The sequence below is a fragment of the Pleurodeles waltl genome, chromosome 3_1 (assembly GCF_031143425.1).
Source record: "Pleurodeles waltl isolate 20211129_DDA chromosome 3_1, aPleWal1.hap1.20221129, whole genome shotgun sequence".
NCBI classification, from domain to species: Eukaryota; Metazoa; Chordata; class Amphibia; order Caudata; family Salamandridae; genus Pleurodeles; species Pleurodeles waltl.
The window spans coordinates 1,631,085,590-1,631,101,025 of NC_090440.1; the positions used below are offsets into that span (position 1 = coordinate 1,631,085,590).

The 15,436-nt window shown below is 49.6% G+C and overlaps 1 protein-coding gene across 6 annotated transcripts in view; it reads left to right on the forward strand.

Annotated features, from left to right (window-relative positions):
- PPIG (peptidylprolyl isomerase G) overlaps positions 1-15,436 on the forward strand; it is a 243,413-nt gene that overhangs the window by 212,442 nt on the left and 15,535 nt on the right. For all 6 annotated transcript variants that reach the window (XM_069225296.1, XM_069225293.1, XM_069225295.1 and 3 more), the window contains one exon: positions 15,168-15,304. In XM_069225296.1, the coding sequence (XP_069081397.1) occupies positions 15,168-15,304 (137 nt within the window). The remainder of the gene's footprint in view (positions 1-15,167; positions 15,305-15,436) is intronic.

Genomic DNA, 15,436 nt, shown 5'->3' on the forward strand with positions numbered 1-15,436 from the left:
CCCTACCCGCCCATCAAATAATGAAGCACTAGACCGCCGTCAGTTCCGTGGCAGGAACCACCACCACGCAAAGCCAGATGGAAACAAACCAAATATGAGGAAACACTCACCGTAGGCTCACACAACACGCCGAAGCAGACATGGATAGAGAGCTGCAGATCATGCCAGCCCTGCTCCTTGTCATATACCTCCACGACCGAGACCGCCGATGATGACGGTAAGTACCGCAACCTACTGAACAAGGGAAGAAAGGGCACAGTTACATACCCACCCACTCCACCCACCCTGCAACGCTCCCACAACCCTTCACAGCAACACAAGCCATACACCCCACAGCAAGAGGTACTTAGCCAACACAAGGCAAATTCACCCTGCCCAAAGTACATACATCTGCCCCACACCCACAAACAATGAAACTAGAGACCACGGCTCCAGAGTGTGCCTCCAGCAACACAGGCCACACATTACCCTTTATTATGCTCACTGAGCAGCCGAAGTGCATATAAGGCCAATGGCCAGTCCTTCTGAAAACAAGTCTGATGGGCCACAATGGCCCCAACCTAACTCCCACAAGTGCTATGGTACTCCACCTTATAGGGGCAACAATGGGGAATCCAGGCACCTCAGGGAACAGGTGGTGGGGATTTACGACGGGTGGGGCTTAGATTTTCGTTCAGAAGGTGGAGGGTGTTTGGGTTTGCCCTTGGAAGGTGGGGGCGTTTGCTTGGACCGGGTGGTGGTAGATTGATCAGGTTCAGCACAGGGCTTCTTCCTCTCTGGGGAAGGGGCATGGGAATGTGATGGGCGGACAGGGGTGGACTGTGACGTGGAAGGAGTGGACAGGGCAAGGAGGTGAGCACGTTTAGGGACGGGACAGGGTGGGCCAGTGGGTTGGAATAGGTCAACACAGGAGAGGAAACGTTTCTTAGGTGCAATTGGGGTGGACCTGGAGGAAGGCGTGGGAGTGGAGGTAGAGTGAGTGGTGGTAAGTGGTGTAGGTGTGCGTGATATGGGTGCAGGTGACTGGACAGTATGCTGAGGTGTGGTGGATGTGTGATGGGTGTGTGTTTTGGTGCGTTTGAGTGTTTTGGGAGGAGGGGGGGTGGACACAGTGGGACAAGACAGGCTGCCAGTGTAAATGGATTTTGTCTGGGTGTCTGCAAGTCTGGCTAGTGTGCTGCATGTGTCAACTAAAGTAGTTGTGGTGAGTGCAGGTGTGGTGTCTGGGTTGCATGGATGGATGTGTGTTATTGTGGTGACTGGAGGAATAGTGTCAGCAACAGTGAATGAAGGTGCAGTGCCTGGGGGTGTGCATGTACTGGGGACAGACAGGGAGGCAGAAGAGGTGGACACACTGGGGGAAGTGGATGTTGTTGTTTGTGCGTGTGTATGTTGGCTGTGTGTATGCCTGTGGTGGGAGGTGTGGTGCTTGTGTTTTTGAAGTATGCTTCATGTATGTTTACGTGTGTGCCTGCGTGTCAGAATGTGTGCTTTGGACGGGTGAAGGGAGTGGGGTGCTGGAAGAGGTAGAGGAGGTTGGAGGTGGGATGGAATGACCAGGGACACTGGCTGCCGTCCAAGAGGAGGCCAGAGCCTGAAAAAACCTCTGTAGGCCAGACACTGCAGCGTGAATGCCAACCAGATAGGCATTGGTCTGCTGCATCTCTGATGCTAGCCCCTGGATGGCATTGACAATGGTTGTCTGCCCTACAGAGATGGTTCTCAGGAGGTCAGTAGCCTCCTCCGTGAGGGCAGCAGGGCTGACTGGGGCAGGGGAAGAGGTGCCTGGGACGACGGAGATGCCCACCCTTCTGGGTGAGCGGGCGCAGGCAACTCGGTGGGGAGCAGCTGGGACGGCGGTGATGGTATGGGGGTGGCGGAAGGTGACACAGTAGGGGTGGGCCCAATTGGGTCGGCCACCGCCAGGAACCTCCCGTCGGAGGAGAGGTATCTGAGTCACTACCTCCAGAGGTAGGTGCCTCCCCCGTGATACTCCCCTCGCTCTCCAACCCACTAGTCCCCTTAGCGTTGGACGAGACTGCCTCCGAGGATACGTGGGCCGCTGCATCTCCACTCGCCAGTGCCTCAGCGCCCTCGCCAGATGATGCTGATGTACCCAGACAACACAAAAGAACAGGGATGGGGGGACAAAACAGGAGAGATTTTGTAAATAGCTGAATGGAGGTACAATAGTGGGTCACACATACGCCCACCCAGAAAACCCTCCAACAGGCAGCACCTACCGCTATACCCATGGCTATGCCCCTGACTAGTGGCCAGAACCCTGCTCTACAGCCATTCCTCAAGTAACGTAAGGACCTGGCGTGTAGTAGACCTGACCAAAACATCCCTACTCCCCACGGGGGGGCCATAATGTATATGAACATCAGTCATAGTCCATGCAGCTAGGCAGCATAAATCCAAATGCACACACACATCCATCAAGGGTCAAAAATATGGTATGTGTACTCACCCCCTTGTGACTGCTGTGCAGCCTTCAAGCGCCCATGCAGGTCTGGGTACGCCACCGCCGGGATGCATTGCATAAGGGAGGTCAGTGACCGACAGGTGCCCCTTCCCCAGCTGGGCCACACAGATCTTTCGCGCCCAGCGCCGTAGGTCCTGCCACCTCTTCCTGCAGTGGGTGCTCTGCCAGTTGTAGACCCCCAGGGTCCACACCTCCTTGGCGATGGCATGCCAAAGTCCCCTCTTCTGGCTGGCGCTTACCTATAAGGGACACACAGAAATGTAACACAGAGGTCAGACACTGGCCAATCATATTCAGATGGCTATACGTCCACTATGTGACGGACAGTTCAAACCGACTAACAGCACACACACACACACACACACACACACGCAGCATGTCAGGAACCCTGGACCATCCAGTGTCAGAGGTACACACATGTATACAGCCAACACCAACCACTACACACATCCATGGCCCCCAATCCTCCTACTCACCTGTACCTCTGGCCGTCCGTAGAGCTTGGAGTAAAGGTGCAGGACCCCGTCCACGAGCCTCTCCAGTTCCTCTTTGGTGAAGGCTGGGGCCCTTTCCCCTACAACACGTGCCACTTCTACGACCAGAGGCAGGACACAGCAGGACACTCGGTGGAGTACCTGCTTGCACGAGATCAGGGAGTCAAGTGAAGTTGGGGTGATGAGTTTGCGTACGCAGCGCTGCGGTGTGCACCGTCACCGCCGGCGGCGATCATGATACGCTAGGATTCCCCATTGACATCCATGTTAATCAATTAATTTGCGCACAGCGGTAAACACCGCCTTACACTTTTACATCAACCACTAGCGGTATGAGGACAGTTCCACAACAACAGTTCTGGATTAAGGAGGGCAGACATTTTGGCCAAAACTACGCATTTGTAAAATTCTCATCTGCACAATGCAGGCCCTGTTGTTCTTCAAACACCCATAGGCATGTGACAATTAACATTACCTCACCTGACCAACCCTGATCTATCATTGTGGTCATGTTGCTGTTATGTCACACACACTATGCATTAGTGTCGACGAAAATCATGCCAGCAGTGCTGAATGAATAACAATGTGTGCAGATGTATGTGTGTTCCTCACACGTGTTTTCAACTCCTTCTAGGTACAGACCCTTGTGGTGAGGAAGGGCCCCATCGGTGTACAGACCACTTGTTGATTTGCGGACCATGGTGGAGCATCACATCATTATCAATTACAGTCTCACTCATGCAACTATTCTTGAAGTTTGTGCATTACTGGATCCTGCACTGACTCCGGCAAATCATAATCAGCATGCCAAACCTACAGAAGTGCAGGTGCTCTCTGCACTCCATTTCCTGGCCAAAGGCTCATTTTAAGTGACAGTGGGCATGATTGCAGGTTATTCACAGCCAATGTTAAGTATTATACTGTCAAGATTCCTGAATGCATTTGTACGACACCTGCCATCAAGTCGAACTTCTATGCCTTTGCCAACATACCCCGTGTGATAGGTGCCATCGATGGCACCCACATAGCTATCCTCCCCCCAAGAGTCAGTGAACCGGTGTACAGAAACAGGAAGAACTTTCAATCCATGAACATTCAATTGGTGTGTACTGTAGACCAGTACATTACACATGTGAATGCCTTGTTCCCTGGTTCAGTCCATGATTCTTTTGTGCTGAGGAACATTAGTGTGCCACACAAGATGGAACAACTACAAGAGGACAGAGGGTGAATCATAGGTAGGTGTTTCTGTCACTTATTGCCACATAGCAGACAGCCAGGCTGTCTGCCTCTGAGCCTTGTCAATGAAAGTTCTGTTTTGCATCTTTTTCTAGGTGATTCTTGCTATCCCAACTTGCATTGGCTCCTGACACCAGTGAGGAATCCTGTAACAGATGCAGAGAGCAATTATAATGAGGCCCATGGACGTACTAGAACGGTGATTGAGCGCACAATAGGTCTCCTGAAGGCTAGATTTTGTTGTCTACATATCTCTGGCGGTTCCCTGGCCTATGGGTCTGAAAAGGTGTGTAGAATAGAGGTGGCCTGCTGCATGCTGCACAATGCGCTGTGAAAACTTCTATCCCCCTCTTGGAGGAGGAGGGTGCTGTATATCCAGACCAGATTCCTCAGAGAGGGGTTGAGAGTGGTGGTGGTGGTGATGATGTGGAAGGGGAAGATGTAAATTCCAGGACCCAACTGATACAACTCTACTTCCAGTAACTATGTGGATCATACTGTCAGTGTGCCTTGTCATCTAGGGGGGTGTTGGGTCAATACTAATTGCCACTGTGACCAGGTCTGCATAGGACAGATTACAATTTAATCTTAATATTTCAACACATATGTATCGCAACAGCATGTAAGGTGTGTGGTGCTTTTCATGCTACTAATAAAGGAGTTATCAACCAGTTGCATCCATACTTCACTTTGTTCAAACTTAATGACAGGGGCCATTGTAACAGTTGAAAATGTGTTTTATTTAGTGCAGGGATTAAATAGTGCAGATTACAGTGATGGGAGTGGGCTAATGGTGGTTGTCCAATATGGCAACATGATTACAGCATTGTTGGCAGTAGTGGTAGGTTCATCCATGCTTACATGAGTTTCTAGTATTTGTAGCACTGTTTGGTGGTTGATTAAGTGGGACACTTGGAGGACAGTTTTTGGCAGAGTCCCTTCTTAGAGGGGGCCTTGTTCTTGGCTGGTGTTCCTGTACCATATCTTGGCCTGAGGGTCCGTTTGGGCGCCTGTTGTTGGCCTGTGTAGGGGTTGAGATTGATGTCCCCTGTGTGTCCTCAGAGGGTGGTACATGTGAAGTTGCTGCTGATGCTCTTGTTGTCCAGTCTGTATCCTGTGCTCTAGTAGGGGCTTCCTGTTCTGCGTGGGCCTCAGGCTGTGCTTGGACAAGTTGCACCAGCGCACCTGCTATGCTGGCCATTGTGGCATTGTGCAGTTTCCACTGCTCCATGGCCTCTTGGTGGTGTGCTTGCTGCATCGTCTGACTCTGCTCCAGGGTGGATACTATCTGGTCCAATCTGTCCTGGGAATGGTGATATGCTCCCAGGACCTCCGAAATCACGTCATGGGCAGCAGCATCCATCCTGTGGCCTCCCCCCTAGACCACTGATGCCCTCCCACTGGGCCAAACCCCCTGTGCCTGTGTCCCCTGCACAGTTCTGGCGGTACCACTTGTCCTGGGGCCATTGTCTTGCTGCCTGTTGGTAGGGGGTGACTGTGGCCTCTGTACTTGTGTTCCACCAGTCTGTGGCCTGGATACACAGGTGTGTGGACGGTTGCCCTGGGCTTATGTTATTGCCTGGGTGGTAGGGGTGTCAGTGGTATCCTGGGTGGGGCTGCTGGATGGTGACAGTCCAGGACTGGGTGAGGGGCCAGGCTGATAGTCCGTGTCCAAGGTTCCATCCCCAGTGTCCTGGGAGGTGCCTCTGTCTCCCTGTAGGACACTGCCACTCCTTGTCCTGTCCATCAGGGTGGCATGGGTGGTGGTGGTGCCTGTTGGGAGGAATGAACATGTCTGTTACGTTAGCATGGCCGGATGGGGTGCACAGGCCTGGGCGTGTTTGTGCAGGTTACACACTTTAGTACCATGCAGGATGCTTTGGTGAGGTTAGCATTGCTTATAGCTTAGGATGTGGATGTGCATTGTGGGTGCTGTAGGCCATTGTGTTTCCTTGCAGGGGTGGGTGGCTGTGCACAGGGGGAGGGATGTGGGCCTGTTAGTGGGTTTGTGGGCATGCAGGGGGACTGGATTAAGTGCTTGTGGGCTGGGTGGGGTAGTGGTCCTGGTGGCTGTTGGAGAGGTGGGGTGGTGCATGCATTACAGGTGTGATGGATATGGGGTAATTGTAGATGACTTATCTGAGTCCAATCCTCCAGTAAGGCTCTCAGGGTGCAGGATGGCCAGCACCTTTTCCTCCCAGTCAGTGTAGTCGGTGGTGTTGGTGGAGGTCCTCCCCCAGTCTTCTGGACTGCAATGTGGTGCCTGGATGCCATGGACCTGACCTTCCCCAGCAGGTCATTCCATCTCTTGTGGATGTCGTCCCTGGTGCGTGGATGGTGTCCCACTGCATTGACCCTGTTGACTATAGTCTGCCATAACTCCATCTACATAGCAATGGGTGTGTGCTGCACCTGTGCCCCGAATAGTTGTGGCTCGACCTTCAGGATCTCGTCCACCATGGTCCTTGGCACCCTTTCTGTGAAGCGTGGGTGTTTGGGGGGGGGGGGGTTGGGGGGGGGGTCATGGTGAGTGTTGTGAATGGTGTCTAGTGTGGATCTTAGTGAGGGTGCTCTTGTGTGGTTGGGTGTAAGATTAGTGGATTGTGGCATTCGGTGTCTGCTTCTGGTGTTCTCTATCTTACTTGGCCTACTTTCGTTACAAAGGATTGTGGGGTGTGTCTGTCAGTGTTTTATAGTGTTGTGGATGTGTGTCAGGTGTGTGGGTTTTTAGCTTATCCAGTGTGTGCACTTCTTACTGTTGGGTCCACTTGCTGCCCATGGCAGTCTGCACCACCAATGGTCGTTCGGCTTCCACTGACCACCGCATTGATTTGTGCTTTATTATTTGATGGGCGAGGTGTTGGTGTTCTCGGCGGTGGCGGGGTGGGAGGTCCAGCATTTCCGCCGACAAGACCTGGCGGTGACTGGTGGCAGGGTGATTTTTGTTGGATTCAGATTTTTGAATCATTATATGGCGGATTTCTGTTCACCGCCAGTGGCGGTCTTCTGTTCGCCGTCACCACATTGGTCGATGGTGTTTGCCGCCAGGTTCATAATGAGGGCCTCTATTTAATGCCCTGTTGAGAAGGCCATCAAGTCCTGGTTGTTCACCTACTGGCAAAAGGACCTTTGCGACAACTTATCTTCAGGTGATATTGGGGGTTCCCCTTGTGCCGCAGTGGTATGTGACTGAGCAGCAGGTGCCTCCAAGGATGGGAATTTCGGGAGGCTTGCACTCAAATGTAATAGAGGTTCTCCAAAGAGAACCACAAATCGGTTGACTCCCTGGGTGTCATGTGGAAGGGCCAAAAAAACACTTTATGCTATGAAGTAATCCGTTTCTTCAAAAGCCAGCAGGCTCATGTCCACAGGAGTGCAGAAGACCTTGAAGCAAAGATGCTTGCCCTTGAGCAGCGATACCTTGATACAATGGAAGAGGAACTCCTTTGAGATTCTCTTCATGCACAGACAGTGCTTAAACAAGAGCTCACTCAGGAGGCTTGAGAGGTCTGGTTAGCCACCTGTAGTCGCGTCTACCAATGGGGCGACAAAGCGAGCAAAACTCTACACTGGTTATGAACTCTCTGAAAGGCAGGTGCGTCAGTCGCTTTCCTTGAGACCACTGAGGGTGCTTGTATAACCAGCAGTGTAGTCATAGCGACCACATTTGCCGCTTACTACAGTGTCCTTTACAGCGCAGATCTAAATGGGCCCCCTGGACGACTTGCACCAATTTGTGGCAAATGTGCAGCTGTCACGCCTGTCCATGAGGCTTGAGAATCCCTGGGGTCAGAGGTCACCTGTGAGGAGCTCAAGGCGGTGCTGGGGCAACGTCATACAGGCAAAACGGCAGGCCCCAATGAATTCCTGGGCAAATGTTGGCACCTGCTCTGGCCCCATACATGCCCTGGTTACTGTGCACCTTCAATGAGGCACTGGAGCTGGGGGAGAGCTGCCCCATGATCTACTGGCAGCCAAGATTATCGTTATTCCAAAACCATGCCTCCAAAGTACCAGATGCGAAGAATACCGGCTGATATCCCGACTGAACTAAGAGGACCAAATCTGGGCCAAGATGCTGGCCGCTTGGGTCGCTGGAGTGATCTCCCACCTTGTTTACCCAGTCCAGGCCAGATTTATGCCCCACCAAGCCACTAGGCATAACATTTGGCAGGTCTACAATGCCCTAGAACTGAGCGAAAGGCTGGCTGGTCACCAGGCACTGCTCATGGTCGACCTTCTAACAACATTCACCATGGCCAACTGGGATTATTTATTTGTATGGTGGGATAGATGCGGCTTTGGCCATCGCTTCATTAGTTGTATATGCTTGCTATACACCAACCTTATGACGCGGGAACTAGTGGGGGGCAGTTTCTGACTGGATTAATATACATAGAGGCATCCGTCAGGGCTGCTCTTTCTCTCCCTTACTGTTCGCACAAACCATCGAGCCACTGGCAGCCTCGGCGTGAATTGATGCTTTATTCCGTAGATTCAGTGATCCACAGAGATGAGCAACAGAATGTCCCTCCATGTCGACAATGTCTTGTTCCTGATAACCCTGAGGAATCTGGGCAACGCAGCCTTCAACTCCCCCAGAACTTTGGGCCCTATTTTGGCCTCCGCATGAATGAGGCCAAATCATCCATCTACCCATAGCCCCTTGCCCACAGACTTACGCATGTGATTGTCACCTGGGGGCGCTCAGCTGTTTAAATATGGTCTTCCTGCCGAGGCTTCTGTTCCAGCTCCAGAATAATCCCTACCCAACCAGTGGAACTTTTCTTCACCAAAGTTAACTCCTTGCTATGAACTCTGCTGTGGGGTGACAGGGCCCCAGTTAATATTCCTGGAAAAATGCTGCCATCCCACATACAGTGGTGTGGTCGCTACTTCAGACATACTCCTATATTGCTGGGCAGCCCACCTGTGGATTTGACGGATTGACAGATTTGATGGTTTGACGGAATTGATGGCCAGGTGTACACAAACGAAGTGTGGATCATGGGTTGCTCCAATCTCCCGCATTTACTTTACGGAGGTGCATGCCCCCGCTTTCTACCTTCGCCACGATAGCCATATTGGCGATATGGGCAGACACGCAAAAATCTATGGGATGGGCTGGCAAACTCACGCTAGAGACCCGTCTTCCACAGGTCATTGCTCTTCCCTGTTTCTCTGCCTGGGACACAAGAGGCATCTCGGTACCCAGATACGTCCTATGCGATGGCTTGCTGAATTCCTTCTAGGACCTGCAATCAGAAATGGCCTCCATGGCTCCCAGTTCTTCCGATACCTCCAAGTCTGACATGCCCTTCAGCCTTATATATAGTCAGTGAAGGACATCCCCAAACACTCCCCATTGGAGGCTAAACTTCTCCTGACTAACATCAATGAACACAGACTCTGATGTATGCCCTATGCTCCTCCGCAATATTCCAGATTCTGTGAAAGGTGAGAGGGAAGTGTGGAAGACAGAAATGGTCCCCCTGATGACGAGGACTGGATAGAAGCAGTCACCACCCCTAGGGAGGCGGCGAGTGCGCCTCAGTTTCGCCTGAACCAACTCAAAGTGCTACTCTGCACATACCTCGTCCAGCTCAGTTGTTCGGGTTGGGACTGATCTCTTTGAGAAATTGTTTACGATGTGACCATCCACAGGGAGACCTAATGCCAGAGAGTATGTAATGCCCCATCCTCTCTACGTTTTGGGACCAGTTATTGAGAACCCTAGATGGGATATTGGGCTAGGAAATTCCCAGGGACCCCAAGCTAATCTTACTAAACCTCACAGAGGGCACCAAAGGGATAGATGTCAAAGGGAACTACTGTGGTTAGGATTAGTGATTGCAAAAAACGATATACCACAGTAATGGAATGCCACAACTGCTTCTTCTGTCACCAAATGGGCCAAGGACAGAGACCACTGCATGGGCCTAGAACGTCCAGTCTACCTTGTGCAGGTTGCCCCCAAAACACCATAAAATCTGGTGGCGATGAGCCGATTTTAGAGGCATTACACTAGAACCAAGTCTGCCACAACCTTGGCCCTTGAACAGAGAGCCACACTCCCGGAGAGGAGTATTAGAATAAACAACCGGGGATTGACACTTGTTGGTTCTCTTGCATGGGGAAAAAGCTGCTATAGTTTGTATGTCATGCTACGGCATAGCAATATATATTCCATGTTATGTTGCCATAATTCTGTATATGCTGTGTATATTGTACAAAGTGTAGGAACGGTTTGGTCACAACAAAAATGAATACAAAGTTTTACCAGAAAAACAGCCTTTTTGGGGGAGCCAGAGTGCCATAAATCCCAGATTGTAGCCATAAAAGACACATGTAGGACTTGGACTTTAACACTATGACTGTTTTGCTTAAAAGTATGCTATGGTTGTTCATAAAGTTGTAACTGCACCCACTGCCCATTTACACTGTGGTTAGGAAGGAGGAGAGAATGTTAACAGATGGTAATGTCAGCCTATTTAAAGAAGGCTCAAGGGAGTTTCAAGTTGGTTGTGTGCACCCTTTTCCACTTCTTGATCCTTACCATGTCCTCTTAATTTTTTTCAAATTTTGGTCTTACTCAAGCAGAAACGAGCATCTAAATATGAAAAAGTAACATAAAAGCTCATAATAGGGTGCCAAAAGGTTTAATAACAATATCAAAACGAAGGAGAAAATTGATAAATGTATACCCTCAATACTATTTCAGTAGACAGATTGTCCTCAGTGGTATTTTCATAGCCAAATTGTCTTTAAACGTAATTTAGAGCTTGTTTTAAAAGTAAAACTCTTCATTCTTTCTTAATTGGTATAATAGGACAGGAAGTGTGCAAAGTCATCTGCATGTGCATCCATATCTAGAGAGTACCAGTCCTCCTTTAGCCCTTCATTACGAAATTTGATGACTTAAACAATCACAGCTAGCGCATTCATTCACCCTTCTTTAGATCCTTCTCAATGTCATGGTTACCGCCACCTCATGAAAAACTATTGTTTATACTTCTGCAGCACTGTTCACTTTGCAGCATTACACATTGCCATCAACACCTTTAAATCTTTCGGATTTGCAGCAGGGCTGGCATCAGAAACGTGCTAGTCCCCATATTTCGACTGTTTTTTTCAAAGCTGTTCTATTCAGCGTTCCTTATCAAATCAAATCAAATCATTAACATTTATAAAGCGCGCTACTCACCCGTGCGGGTCTCAAGGCGCTAGGGGAAAAAGGGGGGGGGGTTATTGCTGTTCGAACAGCCAGGTCTTTAGGAGTCTCCGGAAAGCGGAGTGGTCCTGGGTGGTCCTGAGGCTGGTGGGGAGGGAGTTCCAGGTCTTGGCCGCCAGGAAGGAGAAAGATCTCCCACCCGCCGTGGAGCGGCGGATGCGAGGGACAGCAGCGAGTGCGAGGCCAGAGGAGTGGAGGAGGCGGGTGGGGACGTAGAAGCTGAGGCGTCTGTTGAGGTATTCCGGTCCCTTGTCGTAGAGGGCTTTGTGTGCGTGGGTGAGAAGTCGGAAGGTGATCCTTTTGCTGACAGGGAGCCAATGCAGGTGTCTCAGGTGTGCGGAGATATGGCTGCTGCGGGGTATGTCGAGGATGAGGCGGGCCGAGGCGTTTTGAATGCGTTGCAGGCGATTTTGGAGTTTGGCTGTGGTCCCGGCGTAGAGGGTGTTGCCGTAGTCCAGGCGGCTCGTGACGAGGGCGTGGGTCACGGTTTTTCTGGTGTCGGCGGGGATCCAGCGGAAGATCTTGCGGAGCATGCGGAGGGTGAGGAAGCAGGCGGAGGACACGGCGTTGACTTGCTTGGTTATGGTGAGAAGAGGGTCCAAGATGAAGCCGAGGTTGCGGGCGTGGTCTGTGGGGGTCGGGGCGGTGCCGAGGGCCGTGGGCCACCAGGAGTCGTCCCAGGCGGATGGGGTGTTGCCGAGGATGAGGACTTCCGTTTTTTCAGAGTTCAGCTTTAGGCGGCTGAGCCTCATCCAATCTGCGACGTCCTTCATACCCTCTTGTAGGTTGGTCTTGGCGCTGGCGGGGTCCTTGGTGAGGGAGAGTATAAGTTGGGTGTCGTCGGCATAGGAGGTGATGATGATGTCTTGCTTGCGTACGATGTTGGCGAGGGGGCTCATGTAGACATTGAAGAGTGTCGGGCTGAGTGATGAGCCTTGGGGTACGCCGCAGATGATCTCGGTGGGTTCTGAGCGAAACGGAGGGAGGTAAACTCTTTGGGAACGGTTTGAGAGGAAGGAGGCGATCCAGTCCAGGGCCTGGCCTTGGATCCCGGTGGAGCGGAGGCGGGTGATTAGGGTGCGGTGACAGACGGTGTCAAAGGCATCCGAGAGGTCGAGCAGAATGAGGGCGACTGTTTCACCGTTGTCCATCAGGGTTCTGATGTCGTCAGTGACTGAGATGAGGGCGGTTTCAGTGCTGTGGTTGGTTCCTTCATTGTTTCCAACACTTCTTAAGTGTCAGCATTATTTTCTCTTAACATTGTTTTCTGTGACATTAATTGGGCTGGAACAAATTCCAGTATGCCTTCTTTATAATTACTTGAACCTCCCCCACTGTTTTCTTTCTCTTACTTCAGTCTCCTTTAACTCCGATTCTGTAGCTGCAGTCTTGAATTTCTATGACCAGGCTCTCCAAGTTTCCCGAATTGATTTTCACTGCTGTCACTAATTTTTCAACATTATCAAACTTTTTTGCGGACTGTATGTAAAGTGGACAACTTCTTTTCTTTGTTTTTCAATTTGGCCTTACCCCTTGCTATATCAAAGGACAAACGTTAGCATTCTCCTTGGGTAACTTAAACCTGTATCATCCTTTCAGCATCAGAGTCTTCTGTTCAGCAACCTTCATTGTGAGGCTGGGTCATGTTTGTAACCTGATGGTCACTGCTGCAATGTCCGTTAGTTCTCATGTAACCTGATGGTCACCGCTGCAATGTCCGTTAGTTCTCAGCGGTGAACACACAATCTCTGAGCTATCCTGCTGGCCTTGAGAGGAGGCAGTATTGTCAGGATTGTAGGGTCCCTCCTTACAATCAACTCATATGGGTAGCTTCCCAGAAGCAGTCCTGCTTGTTTAAGTTGGTCTCAAATGATTACACTGACCTTACACTAGCTACAAGTTTTATCAGCTTGCTTACCATTAGATGAAGCTGCTCAGAAAATCTTCTCCTTGCATTAATTGCGTTGCTCTAATTCTGCATGTATAGGCATATTTGATTCCATCACTATTGACGTGTGGACTGCATTGGCTACTAGTTCTGACACGTGTACAATTTAAAGTTCTTTATGTGGCTGTCATTAACATTGGTGCTCTTTCTTAAAAATAAAATAACTCCTCACTGCTGCCCTTGTATATTTTAATCTCCTGAACTCCACTTTATAAATGAATGGAAAAAGAGGTTGTTACACAGGAGCGCCCATGCTGGATGATCCCCATAGGGCCAGTTGGTTACTTCAGAAGTAGCTTCCGACTGCTTCAGATATAACCTCGGAAACACTGCTCGGTTGGAGTGCATCTTCGACTCCAAGGACTCCAATTTGTTTCTCTGTCACACCACTTCTGAACCTCACAGTGTGACCTCATAGAGTTCAGACATTTCAGCATACTGCGTTTTACATGGGGCTGCTGACAAGTTTTAAAGTGAGTTGACTGTCACCTATCATAAGTGTTAGTTGTGCATGAACGTTGCAGTGCATGCCATGATCAATGATTTGCACAAAGTACTACCATAACTATTGTGCCTTGCCAAAAAAGACCACCACCATATGTTTGTGAAGGCCCACCTCGCTCATATCAATGAAAGAGACCAGGCTAGAGTACTCCTTTTACTGATCTATATTCAGATAATTTCTTAAATTAGTTCACACGATGCTTCTGCCAGTCTAAGCTCCAGTGTAACGCTTTAGCATGGAGCTTTGCTGCTTGATGCCATTCCCTTGTTAACTAGCACATTTGACAGTTCTCATGTTCTCATTTGGTAACATCTTGTTTTTAGTGGCCAGGACTTTTGGGAAGGGGAGTTGACTTATTACCGGTTTTGCACAAAATGACTCTGAAGACTCATCTTCTGTTCACTCTGAATATGTTGTGATTTCCATGTGAATAAGACAGTGGCCTTGTCTGACGGATTTTAGCACTGATGATCTCAGTGTAAAAAAGACCCTCTGCTTTTTATCAATAGGGTTGATTGATCGATGGGACCAGTCATCTCTGATGGTCTATCTCGCTTTTTGTTCTTTATGGACAGGGCAGGCCAAAACATGCCACTATCAAGTTGCCTATCACTAGATGGTTAGCCACAGTACTACCTGTGCATATCAGAAAACATAGGTTTGTGACAGTAACCAATCAGTGCAAGAAAGAGCCACATATTCTACCTTTATCAACAGCAAACAGTTGGCAGAAATGGGGAAAGTGTCCATGTTCAAATCCTCCATGTGAGAGGAGACACTCTAGTTGGATAGGCAGTTCTCGAGAACTTGTTAGATAAAGATGAGTCTCTGTACCTTTTTCTTGAGTTTTTTTTATTTGATGAGCTATTTGATACTGCAGCTTTTTAGCTGTGGCACTCTGGCTATACATGGGAGGCCTGAAGCCATGTTTTACAGGCCCACTTTGTGGATGGCAGAATAGGTGCTGTAGTCCACTGGTTGCTTTTAACTTACAAGGCCTGGGTGCACAGGCTGTTTAGCTGAAGGAACACTGCACAAAGGTCTAAGTCCAGAAAAAATAGGGTTCAGAAAAAGACTAATAATCTGGAGTGATGAAGCATAAAAGACAGATTTCCTAAAAATTATATTCACTGGTGTGATCTTTATAATGCAGCTTCTCTAAACTCTGAAATGCATTATATAAACAGACATTAATGCAGAATAATTGTTACTTCTGGACTACTAGGTGGTTTCAGTGATCTTGTTTCTCTTTATTCCTCAAGCGCTATCGGACACCTTCCAGATCCAGGTCACGAGAACGCTTCAGGCGGAGTGAAACTCCTCCACATTGGAGGCAGGAAATGCAGAGAGCTCAAAGGATGCGTGCTCCAAGTGGAGAGCGATGGATAAAGGGTGACAAGTAAGGAACTGCTGTCTGACAATTTTTATTTTAGTCTATTATTTGTAACACATTTCTTTGGGCATGCTACAATGTTTTGCATTATCTTTTTGTTCGTTCTAATGTTATAGTTACCTGTCTATCATCAGGCTT